This window comes from Puma concolor, chromosome B1 (genome assembly GCF_028749965.1).
Source record: "Puma concolor isolate L17-30 chromosome B1, mPumCon1.1.hap2, whole genome shotgun sequence".
NCBI classification, from domain to species: domain Eukaryota; kingdom Metazoa; phylum Chordata; class Mammalia; order Carnivora; family Felidae; genus Puma; species Puma concolor.
The window spans coordinates 157,128,997-157,149,614 of NC_141670.1; the positions used below are offsets into that span (position 1 = coordinate 157,128,997).

A 20,618-nucleotide genomic window follows, 5' to 3' on the forward strand; every position below is an offset into this window, starting at 1 on the left:
TTAGTTCATATGTGTCACAGTCCCTCCTTTTTTTGAGTAGTTCAAAGTTATTTTGCTTCTCCTTTGGTACATGTTTTCATTAAGCGATCTGTACTACCTGTGACAGATGTTATGAGGCACTCCCACAGTTTATGTAATGACAATTCTCCAAATCAAATGACTGTACAGGTACATAAAACACATGCCTCAAACATCAGCAAAGGCTAGAAACTGTCAATAGTATTGGGTCAGTCACTTTGCTGGAGAAGTTAAGGTCATGGTTTCAATCCCGCTCGGCTTTACTCTATAGCTTGAACCATTAACTCTGGTCAGCAGACAAGTTCTCTTGTGTCAAATGGCAAATATCTCAATACTGTTTGAAAAGTAAGATAAAACACATGATTCTAGCACATCAAGATAACCTTACTAGTAAAGATTTTAACATCACCCTATGATATAAAGAAGCAATAATAACAATAATAATAATAATAATTTCCACCAATAGGGGAATGCCTAAATACACTCTCTACATCAAACCATGAACTGTCTTAAAGACCTTAAAAAGAATTAAATAAAATTATTCCAGCTGACTTAGGGGGAACTTCATAACGCATCATATAGTGAGACATATATAGTGAGAAAAGCAAGATGTATATAACATGATCTGTTTTTGTAAATATACACACACAGACCTACTTAAATCAGTATTCATGCAAAAGTCTCCAAAGGACATCTGAGTATATAGAGAACTATTAAGAATGTACACTAGGTGTGTGTATACACGTATACACACATACATACACATGGGTGTACGTATAAATATTTATCCTTCCTTGAAACGCATTGTGTGTATGTATGCATGAAGTGATGCCTAAAAGAATGGTTATTACAAGATTAGTTGAATTTATGTCCAGTGGTCGAAACTCAAGTAAACTTTACTTTCTTCTTCATACGTGGTTATTGTAGCATTTTCATTATTTGCTTATTTATTATTCAGGTAACCAGAAAGACAAAAAGGCATTATATTGTAGGATCAAAAGGCAAGTGGCTTGGCTTCAATTTTATCCAGCAGTCTGAAATCAGTATGGACTGCACAAGTCCACTTCCTCCTAGATATTATATGAGTATTCTGTGATCACAGATACTTGATAATCAGGTATACTTGATTATTGAGAAACAGAAAACAGACATTTCTCCAAGAATGGCATGCAGATGGCCAACAGACACATGAAAAGATTTTCATCATCACTTACCATCAGGGAAATGCAAACAAAAACCACAATGAGGTATCACCTCACATTTGTCAGAATGGCTAAAATCAACAACACAAAAAACAGCAAGTGTTGATGAGGATGTGGAGAAAAAGGAACTCTTGTGCATTATTGGTGAGAATGCAAACTGGTGCAGCCACTATGGGACACAGTATGGAGGTTCCTCAAAAAGCTAAAAATAGAACTACCCTGTGATCCAGCAATTGCACTACTGGATATTTACCCAACCAATACAAAAACACTAATTCAAAAGGATACATGCACCCCTATGTTTATAGGAGGATAATTTTATTCTTTATTTTATTTTTTTTATTTTATTTTAGGGAGGGAAAGAGAGTCCACAAGCAAGGGGGAGGGGCAGAGGGAGAGAGAGAGAGAGAATCTCTCAAGCAGGCTCCATCCTCAGCACAGAGTCTGAGGCAGAGGTGGGTGGGGTTTTATCCCATGACCCTGGTATCATGACCTGAGCCAAAATCAAGAGTTGGATGCTCAATTGAGTCACCCACCTGCCCCCATAGCAGCATTATTTTACAATAGGCAAGATATGGAAGTAGCCCAAGTGTCCATCTATCGATGAATGGATGGATAAAGAAGAAGTAATATCTATATATCTATATATCTATATATGTATATAAGTACCTATATTGATATATATAGAATATTATTCAGCCATAAAAAAAAATAAAAATTTGCCATTTGCAACAAAATGGATGGATCTAGAGAGTATAATGCTAAGTAAGCCAATCAGAGAAAGACAAAGACCGTATGATTTCACTCATGTGTGGAATTTAAGAAAAAAAAAACAAATGAGCAAAGGGAAAAAATAGAGAGAGAAACCAAGAAACAGACTCTTAACTATAGAGAACAAACTGATGGTTACCAGAGGGAAGGGAGAAGTGGGAGTATGGGTGAGATAGGTAATAGCGATTAAGGAGTGCACTTGTGAAGAGCACCAGGTGTTGTATGGAATGGCTGCATCACTGTATTGTACACCTGGAATTAATACAACACTGTAGGTCAAAAAAAGAGTTTCACATGTGTTCTGTACTGAAAGTTTTAAAAATAAACATCTGTACTTAACCAAAACAAACTTGTGGTGGTCTGAATTAATGTTCTCCCCACCCGATGTCCACACCCTAATCCTCAGAACCTGTGAATGTTTTAACTTTCGAGGCAGAAACATGGTTTGGTCTTTTTCAAATATGATTAATTTAAAGATCTGAGATGAGAGGATCCTAAATCACTCAGGCGGGCCCAATCTAATCACAAGGGTCCTTATGCGAGGGAGGCAAGAGAGTCGATGTCAAAGAGATGTGAGGACAGAAGTACAGGTTGGAGCGATGTGCTCTGAAGATGGAAGAAGAGGCCACGTGTCATCAAATGCCAGTAGGTTTTGGAAGATGGAAAAGACAAGGCAACAGGTTTTCCCCTGCCACCTCCAGAAGAAAAGCAGCCCTGTCAGTACCCTGATTTTAGACTTCTGACCTCTGTACCTGTAAGAGAATAAACCTGTGTTGTTTTAAGCCACCATGTTTGTGGTACTTCAATATAGTAACACTAGAAAACTAGTGCAAAATCTCAACTATTAACAGCAACAGAATATTATAAATAATATCCAATTCAGGACAAGAGTTACAGACTAAGCGATAACGACCATTCCACTCACCAACTGCAGTTTTTCTCCCTACTTGTTCTAACGCTAGGTTCCAAACAGTGATTCTTACTTCTTGATGAAAAGTCATTTAAAGTCAAGCACAAGCCTACTTTTTAGGCACCAGAATAGAGGGAAGTAAAATACTTAACGCTTAACCGGCTGAGCCACTGAGGTACCACCCTTATTTTTATTTTTTTTTAATTATTTTTAAATGTTTATTTTTGAGACAGAGAGAGAGAGAGAGAGAGAGAGAGAGACAGACAGAGAGCATGTGCGAGTGAACAGGGTAGGGACAGAGAGAGAGGGAGACAGAGGATCCAAAGTGGGCTCCACACTGACAGCAGAGAGCTTCATGAACTGTGAGATCATGACCTGAATCAAAGTGGGATGCTCAACCAACTGACCCATACAGGCAACTCACCCCACACTCTTATTTTTAAATGGGAATTGTACCACCTAAATAAACAAATTGCTGTGAGAAAAAAATGATATTTTACACAAAGTATTTAATGTAATATTGACACTTGGTACTAGCTCAGTGAACCGTATCTACTATCAGACAAAAAGCTCTTATTTTTCTTTCGAAATTTTTCTTTCCTTTTTGGTTATGACAAAGAGGAAGAAATTAAGTTGAGGAGTTATAGTCTGTTTTTATTAAACACCTCAATATATTCTTTTTTCAATCAGTTGTTTCCTGGGTTGTCAGCCTCTAAGTCATTCCTGTTTCCACTCCAATCAGGAATGAGCTGCTAAATGTTTAATGATTAATTTGCATCAGAGAGTTACCTAGCAACCACCACTAATATAAAATTAGATCAGAGTCTCTGTACAAGTCTATAATCTACTAAAAGGATTCAAAGATAGATGAATACTAGTCAATGTCAGAATTTTAACTCTTAAAAACACACCCAGATAATCTCAAAAGCTCATATTGGGAGGGTACAATATTTTTTATATCTTGGTATTCAGAGTTTTATGGCACAGTGTTTTCAACAATAAGCTAAATATCTATATGGTAGGGAAGACATTAAAATAACAATAGCAAACTCCTATTAAGTGCTGATTGTGTGCTGGAAACTACAGTGAAACCTTGGTTGGCAAGAATAATTCATTCCAGAAACATGCTTGTAATCCAAAGCACTTGTTTACCAAAACAAATTTCAATAACCATTGGCTCAGTTGTGATCATGTGACATTCTGCATCACGCACTACTCGTATTGCAAGACATAGCTCGTTTATCAAGTTAAAATTTATTAGAAATGTCATCTCGCGGAACACTTGTAGACCAAGTTACTCACAATCCAACGTTTTACTCTACTTTAATTCCACTGTGTATATCACTTATTTTAAGTAAAAGTAACCCTGAAGTGTTTGGACTGAAGATATAAATCACATTTCAAAAGCATTAGATTCATTTGGAGATGTCTAGTAAATAATTAGACTCTTCACCCTAATATCCAACATAGAATTAAAAATAAGTCTTGGCCTTCCACTATGTAAGTTAAATAAAATGACAATCATGGTCTTCCCATGTTAGTTCCTATCAACTCTGGATTTTCAACAGTTAGAACCTATGATAAGTAGGATTTTTAGTGAACAGCTCCTACTGGTGTTCAAGATACTGCCTAAGGATAAAGATAAGGTATTTCATCATTTTAGAAAATATCATCTTATTCTCACAAGGAGCAGCAGCTGGTATCCAATCAACTAATATAACTCATCATAAACTCTTGGATTTTATATTAGAATCAGGGCTCCTCACAAATTGAGGGGCAAATATTGATAAATGAGGATTGCTGAGTCCTAAAGACAGAATAACATACATTTCTTGCTTCACAGAATAACATATGTTTCTTGCTTTACACTTATCACTCATTCTTAAAAAGAGTAAAACAAGTCATCTGCTGCAGGCCAGTTATTCATAATTTAGGAGATTCAAGCTTGGTATTTGAACCCATTTAATATGAGTATTAGAGAGTTCATGATAAAGAAGGGATGGGGAATTCTTAGAGCTCTGCCTTGTAAATATACCCAATAATATTCTTTTACCTGGAAGTTTTTTTTTTTTTTAATTATGCTTTATTAGGTATCTCTTGGTAAATAAAAGATTAGAATAAGACCAAAATACTGTCATAAAAAAAAAAAAAAAAACAAAAACAAAAACGCCTTCTATTAGACTTTGATACAGACAAGTAGGCAGTTACCAGTTCTACTGGCACTTGGGCAACCAGAATGAATCCAGAAGAAATAAAATGGATTCATTGTTGTAGGAATAAATGCATTTTGTTTCCAACAAAGTTGAATATGATCTCCCTCCTGAGACTTTCCTGTTATCTTGATGAACTTAACTCAATGAGTTCTCTAAGAGGTCAGGAGAACAGGAAAGGGAACAATAAGTCAAGGAAAATAATAGTAGAGGAAACCTTATGTTCTGGTTTTTGGGGAGAGATTAATTCTTCTATAATCCCATTAGCTGTGTGTGTGTGTGTGCGCATTTAACTGTAGATAGTTTTTGACATCTATGAAATTTCACTATTACTGAGCACTGAACTTATTTCAAACTGGTCTAAAAACTAAGACAAGAAAACATTTGTCACACAAATTTGGATGCCTATTTGAAGGCTTTCAAAAAGCAAATGGTTAGTGTGTAGTTATTTGGTATATAGCAAACATTAAAGCAAACTGGAAAGCCAACCTTCTCTAAAAATGTTTACTCAGGGGCTTTCTGGAGGTGATTTTGAAATAAATTTATGAGGAATGCCATGCAGCTTCAAATCTAGCTCCTTCCGCAGAAAAGACTATCCTTTTATAATATGGAGAAAGTTGGATTTTTTGATATCTCAGCATGCCATCATTAATTGTGTTAGTTATGGGCTATATTGAAGGCAAACAAAAACCAAATAATCAAGCAGTCACATTAGGACCATTGTGAATTCTAAAAATTTTCTGGAAGAATTTGAATTAAAATGAGGAACTGGGTTAGACTGCCAAATTTCATTTAAAAATGATATATTTAGATCATTTATATTTTTGAAGGTAAGCTTACTCACTCCTTCCATCTCTAAGCTACAGAAAGACTACCTGAAATAAAAAAAAAATAGAGTAGCATGATGGAAAAAGAACTTGACTGACAATCAAGAGCCAGTAAGTTCTAACTACATAAACATTGATTATTTTACTTATTCTGAGTCTCAGTTTCTTCACCCATAAAAAAAAAAAAAATTAAAGATGGGTTTAGATTGCTTTAAAATTGAATTCCACTGTTATTACCTAGAGACAGTATGTGAAGACTCATATAATAGAGGCTCAACCAATATTTGTTGAATGAAATAAATGAATGTAGTCAGGATCCATCTGGACACATTTGAGTACATTGATACATCCTTACCTCTTGCTGTCTATGAGAAGAAATAGGGCTGGAGATAAATTAATTGGTAGTAAAAGCTAACACCAATGATAGAAGTATGAAAATAAAAGATACTATGCCCAAACTCCACGGCAAGCTTGGTGTGATTTATGCAATTGCCAGTACCAGCAGTCAAATCCAAAGAGGTGCAGAGCCTGAAATTTAGGTGATAAAAGAACTCACAGAAACCCAGTGGGCTGAATGTGGATTCAGAAAAGTTGCTTGGCAGGTCTTAGTTATCACTTTGGGATTAAAAAGAATATCCCCATAAGAAAGAACTGGTTTAAAATCTAAATCATATGCCAGATGCCCTGATCGAGCTCTGAGAAGGACTCAAAATCCAGAGGTGATCTGAAACGAAAAATGGAGAATTAAGACAGAAGTCTGGGAAAATTATACCAGTAGTCCAAAGAACTAGAGAAAGATGTAACTCTACAATGCCTGGGGCTCCCCAAATCCTGGGATAAGTTAACAGCATTAAATAATTTCAAGCCGCAGTGCATGATGGTACTGATTGTCAAAAGACTTTGAAAATGGCTGAGAGGCAACAGGCATATTAACCTGAATAGCTACGATATACTGGGCATTTCTAATGTGGCTGTCACTGTACAAAGCTTTTAACATATATTTCATTTTAATTTTAAGTTTCACAGAAACTCTGTAAGTTGATTATCATCCCTATTTTCTCTGTGAAGGGTTTTGTTCACAGAGCAGTAAAACGTCATTAGGACATAGCTAGTAATTGACAAAATCAGAACGTAAATTCTAAGGCTCTCATTCTTAACCACTATGTTATATTCTCCAATGCTTCAGAGAACTTGGTAATGCGAAGACAGGGAAAATGTGGTAGGAACTGATAAAGAGCAGAGGTAATATGTCTTTGCCATAGAGATGCACTTAGAAACAGCCACTTCTTTTTCTTCCGTATCACTTACTATTCTATTCTGCCCTGGTTTCTGTTCTAATTGAAGCTGAAAAGCAATAAGCATAGAAAGAAGATAATATGTTTATAATACATATTAATAAAAACTAAATGGTATTGAGTTTCCTTCCCAGTCTTTGATTCTACATTGATGTGATTACTTGAAGGAGGACAGAATGATGAGGAGATTATGGGTTCTTGGAAGTTAGGAACCACTCATATTTGAAGGCATTATTATTGGAGGCATTTGAACACTGTGCAATATTTTGAAGATAACTAGGTTTTCATTAAATGTTGGTAAAACTAAATTATATTAATACATACAGAACAGACTTGGAAGGCCATATATATGGGTTTAATTAAAGTATTATAAGTCAGTTATTGCGAGAAATTCCTCTTTAAATATACAAGAAAATTTACATGGAAACTCACTACATTTATTCATACTATTTATGTAGTTCATATATTCACAATCAACTCCTTATTTACTGAATTCATTTTTTTGCTGCCTCACATAAATAGTAGATATGTGTAACATAGCAAAATTAATTATACTAAATACCAACTTGACTTGGGATTGCCTAGCGTTGGATACATTTATAAAAAGAAGTAACATGATTTCTGTCTATAATGATGTGCTGCATATCCTACATCTAGCAAGTCTATTACAGAAAGTTTAAATGGTTTTCTTTAAAAGTATCATGAGAGGGGCACCTGGGTGACTCAATCAGTTAAGCATTCAACTTTGGCTTAGGTCATGATGTCATGATTTGTGAGTTTGAGCCCTGCATTGGGCTCTCTGCTGTCAGTGTAGAGTCTGCTTCAGATCCTCTGTCTCTCTCTCTCTCTCTCTCTCTCTCTCTCCCCCCTCACCCACTCTCTCTCTCTCTCTCTCTCTGTCAAAAATAAACATTAAAAAAATAAAAAATAAAAATATGAGAAAAATACGATAATCTTTACTTAGAAAGAAAAACTATGTCTTTGTTAGTCCACATCCTAAGTAAACAACAATTAAAAAAACAATTTAATAATTTTAGGGAAAAGATAATATTATAATAAGTTTTATTGGTATTCTACTTCTGTTGTAACAAATTACCACAAATGTAGTAGTAGTTTCAAACACTTACGTCAGAAGTCCGGTGTGGGTCTTAAGGGCTACAATTAAGAGGGTGGCAGAGGGGCACTTGGGTGGCTCAGCTAGTTAAAGCATCTGACTCTTGGTTTCTACTCTGGTCATGATCTCACAGTTCGTGAGTTTGAGCACCACCTCGGATTCTGCACTGACAGCATGGAGCCTGCTTCAGATTCTCTCTCTCTCTCTCTCTCTCTCTCTCTCTCTCTCTCTCTGCCCCTCCCCACCTCATGCTCTCTGTCTCTCTCAAAATTAATAAATAAACTTTAAAAAAAGGAGGGTAGCAGAATTACGTTCATCCTGGAGGCTCTAGGGGAAAAATTATTTCCTTGTTCTCTCCAGCTTCACAGAGGCCACCTGCATTACTTGACTAGTGACCCCTTTCTGTATCTTCATGTACTTCACTCTGCTTCTGTTGTCATATATCCCTGCTTCTAACATTGCCTCCTTCTTATAAGGACATTTGTGATTACAGTCAATCTACTTGGGATAATCTAATATAATCTCCCTAACTCGATTGTTAATCTAATCACCTCTACAATGCCCCTTTTGTCATTTAAGGTAAATATTCACAGGTTCTAGGGATGAGGATATAGATTTTTGGGGTGGCATCATTATTGAGTCTGCCATATAAGAATTTAATTGTTAAAAAGTCTTTGGGCTTACAGAAGGGTTTTAAAAAATTATTAAGCAATTAAAAATGTTTACAGCGTTCATAGGAACTGTGATATCCTACCATTTGAGAAGTTTCTCAAAAATAAAACTATTAAAATTTACATATATTTTCCCTTTATCACTTTATTATTTTTGTTTTAATTTAAGTGGGCTCCAGGCCAAGCACGAAGCCCAGTGTGGGACTTGACCTCATGACCCTAACATCAAGACCCAAGCTGAGATCAAGAGTCAGAGACTTAACAGACTGAGCCACCCAGGAGCATCAACACTTTAACATTTTAATGAGATATTGTGTTGAAATTTTAATATTTGAATGAAATACTTTCAAACCAATTGATTCAATTTTTCTAGCTTCATAAAATTAATGATTAAAATACAAAAAAAAATAACTAGGCGCTTTTATAGTATTTTTGATTTTACATGTATTTAGAAAAAAAATACCTGGACAACTAACTCCACAGGTAAAATACATCATGATGTTTGCTACAAACCCTTTTTAGCAATAAACACTTTGGAAAATAGCCTTACCTTCACATGTTTTCACTAGTTTTCTTCCCATATGCAGTATATTTTAAAAACAAAATGTTATATTCCGCGTCTTTTTTAATCCTACATGTTTATGCAATTCAATTAGAGCACCTTATAAAAATTTATTTGAATTAAGTTTAAGTGCACAAACTCTATAATTTTACTATTTCAAATAAAGCAAATGAACATACTTGAGCTAACCTCTCAAAGTTTATTTATGTCTATATAACATTGTACTTCCTAAACCAAATCTTTTCCTAATTCTGGCATTGCAATTAATTCTTTAATACCCTCAATTTATCTTGGTCCCTTATAATCAGCATCTAAGCATACATTTACATATTATTAATCTACTATAACTATATACAAAGCTTACCTCGGTATTGATGCCATGTGACATTTGGCTTATTTGATGAAAGTTTACCTTTATGTTACTGTAGAATCATGCAATATGTTTCACAATATATACTTTAAAGAGAATGCCAGTTTATTTAATTTCATTCAGCATACTTTGATTCTTAATAAATCCTAGAATCTTCAAAGAAATTTCTGTTTCACTAGCAATGTTATTAACAATATTAATTGCAGGCTTGTAGCTCTCCAAGTCACTGGCCTCCATCTTGACTGGACTGTGGTCACACCGACTTTCTATCAGGTATGAGAGCTGCCTGACCTCTTCCCCACCTGGCAGTCTTCATTGCTGCTGCTCTCCCTGCATTGGAAGTTCTTTCCCAGGCTCTTTGTCTGATTGTCCTATCCCCATTCTTCAGGTCTTTCAGAGAAGTCTGTTACCACACCTTACGTAATAAGCTGATCCTTTCACTGCTCTCTATCATACAGTCATGTTTATTTTCTTCTTGCATTTTATTGCTATCTTTGATGATTGTATGTACTGGTTCATGTGTTATTTATTTGCCTTATCCCCCAAGCCTGCCAGCTTCACAGGGCCGAAATCTATTTTTCCCCAGCACCTAACATAAGGACGGACCCATATTGGGCACCAAAAACCTTCTGTTGATAGAATTATTCTTGGTATAAGAACTTACTATCTTTTGAAAATTAAGAAATATAGTAACAATTTAGAGTGCTTTTACATGTATTAGCACTGATTATATCCAAACTCTAGAATAAGAATTGCAAAATTTAAGTATCTTCAGAAATATCCAAACTCTAGAACAAGAGTTACAAAATTTAAGTATCTTCAGAAGCCAGGAGACATTTTAAGTGATTATAGTGAACCACGTAAAATACAATAAATGCTGGATAATACAACAAATAGAGAAGAACAGACCCTATTTATGTTTAAAAAATTTTTAGCATTTATTATTTTTGAGAGACAGAGCATGACAGGGAGAGAGAGGGAGGCACAGAATCGGAAGCAAACTCCAGGCTCTGAGCTGTTGGCACAGAGCCCAACATGGGGCTCGAACTCATAGACCATGAGATCATGACCTGAGCCAAAGTCCGACACTTAATCAACTGAGCCACCCAGCTGCCCCTTATTTAAGAGGGAGCAGCCCCCAGCCAGCTTCAGTCTATCATTGCCCAAGGAAATGCAGGTCCAGTATTGCTCCAGACTTTATGTTAAATCTGTCCTTCCGGGGTTTGAGAGGCTTATGGAATCCCTCTGCAGGCTGAAGCTGGCCCAGAGCCACTACAGGACAGGTTTGCACCCGATTCTACGGAGGGATCTGGTCCTCCTGATCACATTTAGGCTCTTTTCCAGCCCCACTGTCTTTGTATGAAAACACCACCTTGATACTAGATGTCATGCAGTCTTAATGTCCCAACCTAGATCACTACAGGAATTACACCAGATGAAACATTTTTGGAACTTATTCATCTGAACATAATAGAGCCCTTAAGAGACTCTCCACCAGTTCTTGTTCTGTGGCTCACGGGATCTTATTTTTCTGGACCTGGTTGTTACCTGATTCTGGAACTGCTACTTTGTATCCCCCACCACCCCCCCCCCCCAAATTTTTTTTAACTTAAACCAGTCGAAACTGTTTTTTTAAAGATTTGCAAGCATGTCTTATTAACATATCAGTTAATTGCCTTCAGAAATAGTTTTACTGTCTTTTCTGTGATCCACACTATAAGTATTAGGTCTCACAGGGATCACAGCATACACAGAGGTCATGATTTCCACCTGCCAATTGACAGGTTCATCTCCTGTCACTGTTATGTTCTGTATTTTATGAAAACACCAAACACTTTTGGTTTTACATTCACCATACAGTTTCTTATCTTACATTGTCCCATCTGCTAAAAACGACTGTCGGGGCGCCTGGGCGGCTCAGTCGGTTGAACGTCCGACTTCGGCTCAGGTCATGATCTCACAGTCTGTGAGTTTGAGCCCCGCATCAGGCTCTGTGCTGACAGCTCAGGGCCTGGAGCCCGCTTCAGATTCTGTGTCTCCTTCTCTCTCTGCCCCTACCCCGCTCATGCCCTGTCTCTCTGGGTCAAAAATAAATAAATGTTAAAAAAAATTAAAACAAACAAAGAAGCAAACAACTGTCCTTCTCACTGGAGTCTACTCATTCTTTAAGACTCAGCTCAAGGGTCATCTCCTCTAGAAAACCTTCCTGGAAGATACCCATCCCCATCCCATACTAGCCGCTATGGGAAGGGCATGCCTTCTCTGTACACTGCTAATGTGAAATGCTCCTTTGCTTTGCTGAACTAATGACATTGTAACTTTGGGGACCTTGAGCCCCACTGGACTAAATTCTTCGAGCGCAGAATCTTTTTTCAGAGCTTTCTATGCTAATATGCAGCAATGACAGGTATATCACAGATGTTGAGTGACGACAGATAAGTGGGAGGTCTTCAAAGCAAATGACATCATTTAGTTGAGAATAATTTCCATAAACATATGAGCAGATAGACAGAGGTATGAGAGAGTTTAGGATTAGGACCTCCAAGAAAGTACAGTCCATCTAAGTTTCTTGTTTTGTACCAACGAGGACAATTTTTATAGGTATATAATACTTTAGGCATACAAGCAGAACTTAAATTAACTATCAGCACACAATTTATGGATTATCTGTTAGGTACAAGATATTGTGAAATAAAGAAAAACTATTTGAAAGAGAAAGAAATAAACGGGGGGGGGGGAGCAAAAGGAGAAAAACGAAGAAAGGAAGAATTTGGTTGCTTTTGTTACAAATATCATTCTAAAAAAGAGAATTTAGATAACTGCTCTTACAGATGGAATAATATTTACGGGACAATACTTGCTATGTTGCATGGAGGCATAGAGAAGAATAATGTGAAAAACAAATGAGTTGCTATTAGCATTCTTGAGGAATACAATCACCAATTTGGAAGAACTAAAATTCATATAATCTATATTTTTAACATAGATCTTCCCTCTGAACTAATAAGGTATTTTCTGTAGATAAGAGCTTCTTGAATTTACCATTAGAGCAATAAATAGAAGGAGCCATTTTGACTAAATTTTCTTTTTTCTTCAATCATTTAATACATATTTCTTGAATGTCTCCTATAGGTCAGAAACTCAAAAAGGTGGTGAAGCATTGTTATTCAAATTATATCTTGACATTTCTGTGATATCTTAAAAATTGAACATATGGGTTAATTTCAGCACATGAGTTTTTAAATTTTTTTAAAACTTTATTCATTTTTGAGAGCAGGAGAGAGAACATGCAAGTAAGAAAGGGGCAGAGAAAGAGAGAGAGAGGGAGAGAGAGAAAATCCTAATTAGGCTCCATGCTTTCAGCATCAGAGCCCAATGTGGTGCAAGAACCCACAAATTTTGAGATATGACCTGAGCTGAAATCATGAGTCAGGTGCTTAACTGACTGAGCCACCTAGGTGCCCCTCTGCACATGATCTTTAAAATCTGTATTTTTTACATAATAAGAATCAAAGAATGCATATATTAAAAAGGAACTGATTTGACCATTAGTTGCAAAAATATATTTAGTTATTTATAATTAAAGAATTGGTCTGTTTCAAATGCTGAAGAAAAGTACAGCACTTTTTCTTACAGTAAAAGGTATGAAATTATTTGTAAATACTGATTTTCCAACAAGATACATTTTGCTTGTCTTTCCATAGACGATCACGAATAACTCTTCAGATGGCTAATGTGTATGGTGCGAAAGCCTGCAAGTGCTATAACATGATTGGTTTAATCAAACACTCATTTCTAATAGCTCTCCAAATCGTGTGCTTCCTCCTCCCCCCATTTCCTAAGAAAATCCACCATGAGAGAAGATTACTAGAATAACTAATAAGTGCTTTGTATTCCTAAAAGGAAGAGACAAAGAACTGAAGAGAAAAGCTGGCTTGTGAGAGAAGACAAGCACTTTGTGAGTGTAATGTGCGTGAAATTGTATGCCTTGGAAGAAAGACAAATTGTCAGCAGGATACAAAGTAAAGATTCTTTGTTCAGAAAAAATACTCTACTTAGGTGGTTAGTTGTTTTATTGTTTTCTCCCTAACACAAATCTTCCCTGTAAACCCGCTAAACAAGGGTAACTCTACTGGAAGATGTCACAATTTTCATCCCCAATCAGGCCAAAAGGGATGGAAGTGAGGCAAGAAGAGGGGTGGAGAGCAAAAGTGTGGCCCCGGTAAACGCAGAGGTTTAACCTCTGGAATATCTGGGTCATCTCCCGGGAGAAGAAAAAAAAAATCACTAAGGAAGAAAAACCTCAAAAGAAAATGCAAAAGCTGTAAAAGTCACACTGGAACTAAGGTGTGACAAGAACAGAGAAAAGTATTGATTTCATCTGTTCCAAATTTGGTGACAAACAGGGTATCTGTGAGCCGAAATAAGAAAATACAGACTGGAGGGAGAAATTGAGATTTAGAAAAAATTAAATATAACTTTAGTGATTCAGAAAAGTTGACAAGACACTCTAAGAAAGTGGCCTCACAAAATTGTTTATAATCACTATTTTTTCTCATTTTCTTTCCCATCAGCATCTAAGAAAAAAAAAAAAAAAGAAAGAAAGAAAGAAAGAAAGAAAGAAAGAAAGAAAGAAAGAAAGAAAGGAAAAAAAAGAAAAAAAGTCATACCATTTGATTCAGGTTAAGGTTCTTCTAGAACTGTCATTGTAACCATATACCTATTTACTGACTCCTAAAACTCTGTGCAAAATTTATTGCAAGCTCACTTTAGATATTTTAACTCCACGTTTCTTGTGTGATACAAAGAATTTTGCTGAATTTTTATCTATATTACCTGTAATATGCTTATATATCATTAATATTTATACGCTTTCCCACATATTTTTTCCTATATTTCTTTCTATATTTTCATTCTTTCTATGTTTTTCCATGGGGAAATATCATCTTAAAAATCAATATTACCATGGGAACACACACACAGGACATATATAAAAAAAGAAAATACCAATACTAACATTTTTCCCATGGGTTAATATTAAGAAAACATTCATAAATACCAAATGCATCACTTATATACAGTGAAGGTTTTTGTCTTAAATTAAAAATGAAAATGGATATTAATGAATTGTATAACAAATAGAACCTACCATAATTTGTTTATTCAGTTGTTCAAGTAGAAAGTTTTAAAATACGAATAATGAATCCTACATCTGAAGTTTACCTTCTAATCATACATTAGGGATATTTCAATAAGCATATTAAGTACTAGGATTTCTCTTATCATACAAGTGGTTTAAATAACTTCTTCTTAAGGTTCTACTTAGATAAGAGCCTCATTCCAAATTGTGGGTGGCATTTTAACAGCACAAACTAGTTTTTGCCATTATGCTTTGTTAAGTGTTTGAGGAAATGGAAGTTTGCAGTGATTCAGCGGCTTGAAGAAAGGCATTAAAACCTCTTAAAAGTAAGTAGCAAAAGAACTAACAAAAAAACTCTAGGCTCTTGAAGCATTTGTTTTCGTGTGCCACTGCTGTACTGATAACAATTATAATGGTTAAATACTGAATGAGATTAAATAACTCATGAACCTATCAATGGGAAACTCTATGGGGAGAACCAAAGCTGAGTCCTTAAGAACAGGTACTTGAGACAGGCTCCACTCTTGGCTCAGTCATTATCCAGCTATTCTTTGTTTTACATGAAACGTTAGCTTATCCTATTGTGCTTCAGTTTCTTCTTCAGAATAGCAATACTCATACCAAACAGGGAGGAGGATATTGTGAGAACTTAATAAAATAATGTATGTAAACATTTAACCCATGTGGTAAATGAGATGTAGTAAGTGCCAAAAAATGGTAGCTATTTTAAGTAAGTGATTTTTTTTTTTTTTACAACATTGAAAAAGTCTGTGTATTTTAGGCTACAGATAAGAAAAAAGAGCTTAGGGTTGGTCTAAATCACAACTTACTACAGATCAGGGAATAGGTCTACAAGGTGAGATCCAGAAAATTTTAATAGCTTCTCAGCTGAAGGACTAATGCTTTTTGTTAAGTAACCAGACCATATTCTCTGATCTGACCACGCTCCCTGATCTCTGGTCGTTTTTCTACTCAATGAACCTCCCTTTCAAATAAGTCACTATACTTTATTCCACGGTTTATATATTCTTTTGCATTTTTTCCTATGAAATCATTTTAAATTTACTAAGTGAATTCCCATTTGTACATTGCACTTTTAACTGAAGATAATTTAAACAAACAATCATGCTACACCGTATAAATCAAACCAGTATATAAACTGGCGAGTGGCTGCACCTAAGTTTATAATTTGTATTTAATGAAACAATCAGAAAAATATCTTAATATAATGCACATCCTTACTAGACAACCAGTAAATTTTTAGGATTATCAGAAACCTGTATAGATAGGATATTCAGGAATCAAATTGTTTATCTCTGAAGATTTATAAGAGAGAAGGGAAATGTGTAGTAAACCACACTCCTTCTATGCAAAAGCATATGAACAAATTCTTATTTATATTGAAATGATTTAAGTAATGATTTTTCAAGATAAGTTTGGCAGAGGATTTTGGAGGAACTATCCTCAAAGAAATTCTGAAGAAATACAGAAAATTGAAGAGACAGCTGTGAAATTCTTTAATATTTAAAAATTGTGAAAAAATCTAGCTTGACAGTTTCTACTTCAGCTTTCATGTTTCAAAAATATGATTGAAAGTTTCCTCAAACTGTCTTTAAAAATGAGGTATTCCTTATGGTATATTTTTATACAATGCCTTTGGAAACAGCTATTCTATATAATTCACAAAGATCTTACTATATAATCCAAATATAATTGTCAAAGTTCCAAAAAGGACTACAAATGTTCTTTTTTAAAATTTCCCTAATGAACAATAACTGGTCAGGAAGAGCTTTATACTTCCATAGAAGGGTCCCTAGAGATAACAATATATACAAAGCATAAATTCAGTTGAGATTTCAACAAAACCTATGCACTCATGCTGTTTTCATAACAAGGAAAATTAGCTTATAAAACATCACTAGATAAACTTTCTCTAATCAATCACACTAAAAATAAAGCAAAAATGAAATTCTCTCTTGATTGCTTTCATTATTATTTTAAAATTTCAATTCATTTCTTGCTGGCCAATTTGCTCTCTATTATTGGATTATGCACACTTACAGCTTAGGAGTAATGTGTTGCTTCTTAAATGAGCAGAAATGCGGCAAGCTGACAACTATCTCTTAGCACAACAAACTTGTTGATCCTCAGGTACTTTCCTTCTGAGATGTCAAAGGAAGTTGGAACCTGGGATTTACTTGTGATCCCAGGTGTTTTGAACTTTGTGGATGAACTGATTATCTAATATGAGAATGTAGGATTTCCTAGGCGATCTTTACTAAAGAATCCCATGAACAATTAACTGCCAGATCAAAAATATTTTTATGAAATGGTGATTCTTCCTTTGGGTGGAAAGTCAGAAAAAAATGTTCCAGTTTTGATTGTTTGATCCTTCATTACTCCTGAGGAAAAAAAATGATGTTGTTGGCATATACCATATCTGACTTAAAAGCTGCAAAGACAAACTTCTTGAGGCTGCAAAAGATAAATTCTGAAGAGTGCTTTAGCTCATGTAACTTTTGTAATATCTTTTCAGTTTATTCCTTCTGGATGAATATATTTCTAGTCCTCCAAATGTTGACAGCACTTATAGATTAGATAATACAACTTCTACAAAGTTCAAAATTTATCAATTTCTATACCACTAATGTAAGTATAATAATATATATTATATCATATAGACAGCCATATATTATATTATATATATAATACTTATATAATATGCAAGATATTATTCATTTTCATTGCTTGTTTGCTTAGACCTAGAGGGAGGCAGTCTCCTTTTTTTTTTCTCTTAACACTTTTCTAAACGTTTTATATTCTTGCATTAAGAAAAGGTTTAGAATAAGTATGGATATACAGAAATGTATAGTCAAAATGAATACTTCAGGATCATTCAGGCAACGTCTAATTCTTCCAATGGTGGGAGGATTTATGATCCTGAAAACTTAAGTCTTTAAAAAAATGTATGTAATACTTCTTACACTTTCATAGAGAATATTTGGTCAATGCACGCAAAACAATGCTTAATGTCTTTTCACAAGAAAAGTACAGGAATATACATACTGTAAGGGACACATTCATACTGCACTTCAAGGTATTTATAGGTTCCTGGACACGGGTCTGGAAAAACATCAGGACCTGCCACCACTGCGCACTGTGTTCTGTTATTGCACCTGAAATCAAAAAAATAAAAAAGAAGAAATAATAAACTTATGGGAAGTGAAATCATGATTAATACCAGTGCTGAATTTATTTTGCTTCTTGTTATAAAAATTTAAGTATGGTTTTGCTCAATTTAGAGTTTTAGACTTTGGAAGGAAATATCTGTAGTATACTCAAGAAAAAAAAACAAACCTAGAAATAAAAATCAACTCATTCAGTTTACTCATACTAACGAATTTGATTTTTCAGTGAACACGGTGTAACATTGAGTTAGAAATTAAATACTGCTGGGGTGCCTGGGTGGCGCAGTTGGTTAAGCATCCGACTTCAGCCAGGTCACGATCTCGCGGTCCGTGAGTTCGAGCCCCGTGTCGGGTTCTGGGCTGATGGCTCAGAGCCTGGAGCCTGTTTCCGATTCTGTGTCTCCCTCTCTCTCTGCCCCTCCCCCGTTCATGCTCTGTCTCTCTCTGTCCCAAAAATAAATAAAAAAATAAAAAAAAAAAACGTTGAAAAAATTAAAAAAAAAAAAAAGAAATTAAATACTGCTTAAGCAACATTAACTGGTTCTTAGGACGGCACCAACGTGAATACAAATAACTGTTTGGTAGGAATCACTCACTGTCGTTGTTAAAAAAAAATTGAAAAAATATAACCACAGAGTTTTATCAGAAATTTGTAAAATACATTCAATGATTATCATGACATCCATTTTAAAGGCAGTCAAAATATAATGTGGAAATGCTTTCACCAAAGCTAAATCAATAAAAATTTAATATTTGAGTATTAAAATCTCTTAAAATTTAATTTATATCAATTAATATATTACTAACACCATAAGTAAAGCCATTTCTATGAACTGATTCTCATGTTCCTTGTGTTTGGCCAAATAATTACACTAACCTCACAGACGGCTGTTCACAAATACCAATATCCTATAACTTAAAATAACTTTGAATCCCCAAAGAGAATAATCAAAAACCACTACTAAAATAGAAATATACACTAGGCATCCTTTGTGGCAACTTGGCTAAACAAATCTGGGCTACCCAGATTTAATCATGGGTACGTATACATATAATGAAATTGATTCTTTGATTTGGAGTGGCTTTGCTAAGGTAAATTTTACTCAGAAATTGTCTACGTTCAATAATTTATTGATAGGTACATTTTTCTATAGAAAAATAATGTTTTCCAACTATTATATTGTCACTAAGTGTACAGGATGAGGCATTCTACAGTTATCCTGTCTTATGTTCTTGTTTATTCATCTCAGAAATATACTACCTCATGGCTAGAATTTTCTGTTATATCTACTTGAAGATATGCTTTATTCTATGAAATGACCAATACTTCTGAATCATTGTTTGCATACTGGCGGAATAAGGGAGCACCGAAGGAACAACTCATTCTGATTTACTGTGAAAATACCTTGGGTTTGCTTGAGGCTACCATTTGTTGGCCTTAATGAGGATTTTTCTTAGTACCTAAATTAAAATTGATTCATTAGTGAATGTTGTAAGGTGAAAAATATATACTGTGCTTTCAGTGGAAGATTAATAAAAGCCAATATTCTATACTTTTTATGCAATTTAGCATGATAGTTAATCCTGAGGAACAACATGTCCCTAATGTTCTCTTGTGTAGATTTAATGTCTAAGGATGATTACCAGAGAACTTGTAATAACGGTAATGTAAATGTAGCTGGCCTCACACTTAAGAGGCAAGGAGACACCTTGCCATTTTAGTGTACTCAGACTTTAAAAAATTGGAGTACTTCCCTTTTACAAAGAAAATCTTTTGGAAGGAGATGTCTCAAAGTCAAAATACATGTTTCTTTGCAGTTAAGGCATACAATTTTCATATCACACCTGGAAAAAAACTCATAAATCTATCTCAGATGTTTATAAAAGGAGCAGCTATATAAACTTAGTTATTTCTGTAATTTGTTAAAGAAAGTTATCATCGGGATTGCATTTGAAGTAGTAATAGTTAATAATGAAAGAAGTATACATCATAAAATTCAATGAGATGTAAATATTTTGTAAATGTAGTATTTCTGATCTGCAGTTATTAAATCATCAGCTTTCTTGGTCTACTCTTGTTTTACATCCTATTATCAACCTTTCATTCTGATTTCTACACCTGATATAATAAAATTCATTTAGGAGTTGTGTCTATTCTTCTAATTCTCAGATACAGAAGGGCAACTACATATGTTTTATTATTTAATCAATGTTTTATATCAAAAGACAGATTACTACTCTATTCCCTACTACTTTATGCCCTATTTATGAGTAGGGCATAAAAGTTAAAATTTATAACTATGGAAGTGTTTGTTGCACAGAAAGTGGTCTTGAATAAGA

General features: G+C 34.8%; 1 protein-coding gene across 33 annotated transcripts in view; it reads right to left on the minus strand.

Annotated features, from left to right (window-relative positions):
* Positions 1-20,618, minus strand: part of ADGRL3 (adhesion G protein-coupled receptor L3) — an 847,777-nt gene that overhangs the window by 330,861 nt on the left and 496,298 nt on the right. For all 33 annotated transcript variants that reach the window (XM_086704954.1, XM_086704959.1, XM_086704957.1 and 30 more), the window contains one exon: positions 18,157-18,266. In XM_086704954.1, the coding sequence (XP_086561080.1) occupies positions 18,157-18,266 (110 nt within the window). The remainder of the gene's footprint in view (positions 1-18,156; positions 18,267-20,618) is intronic.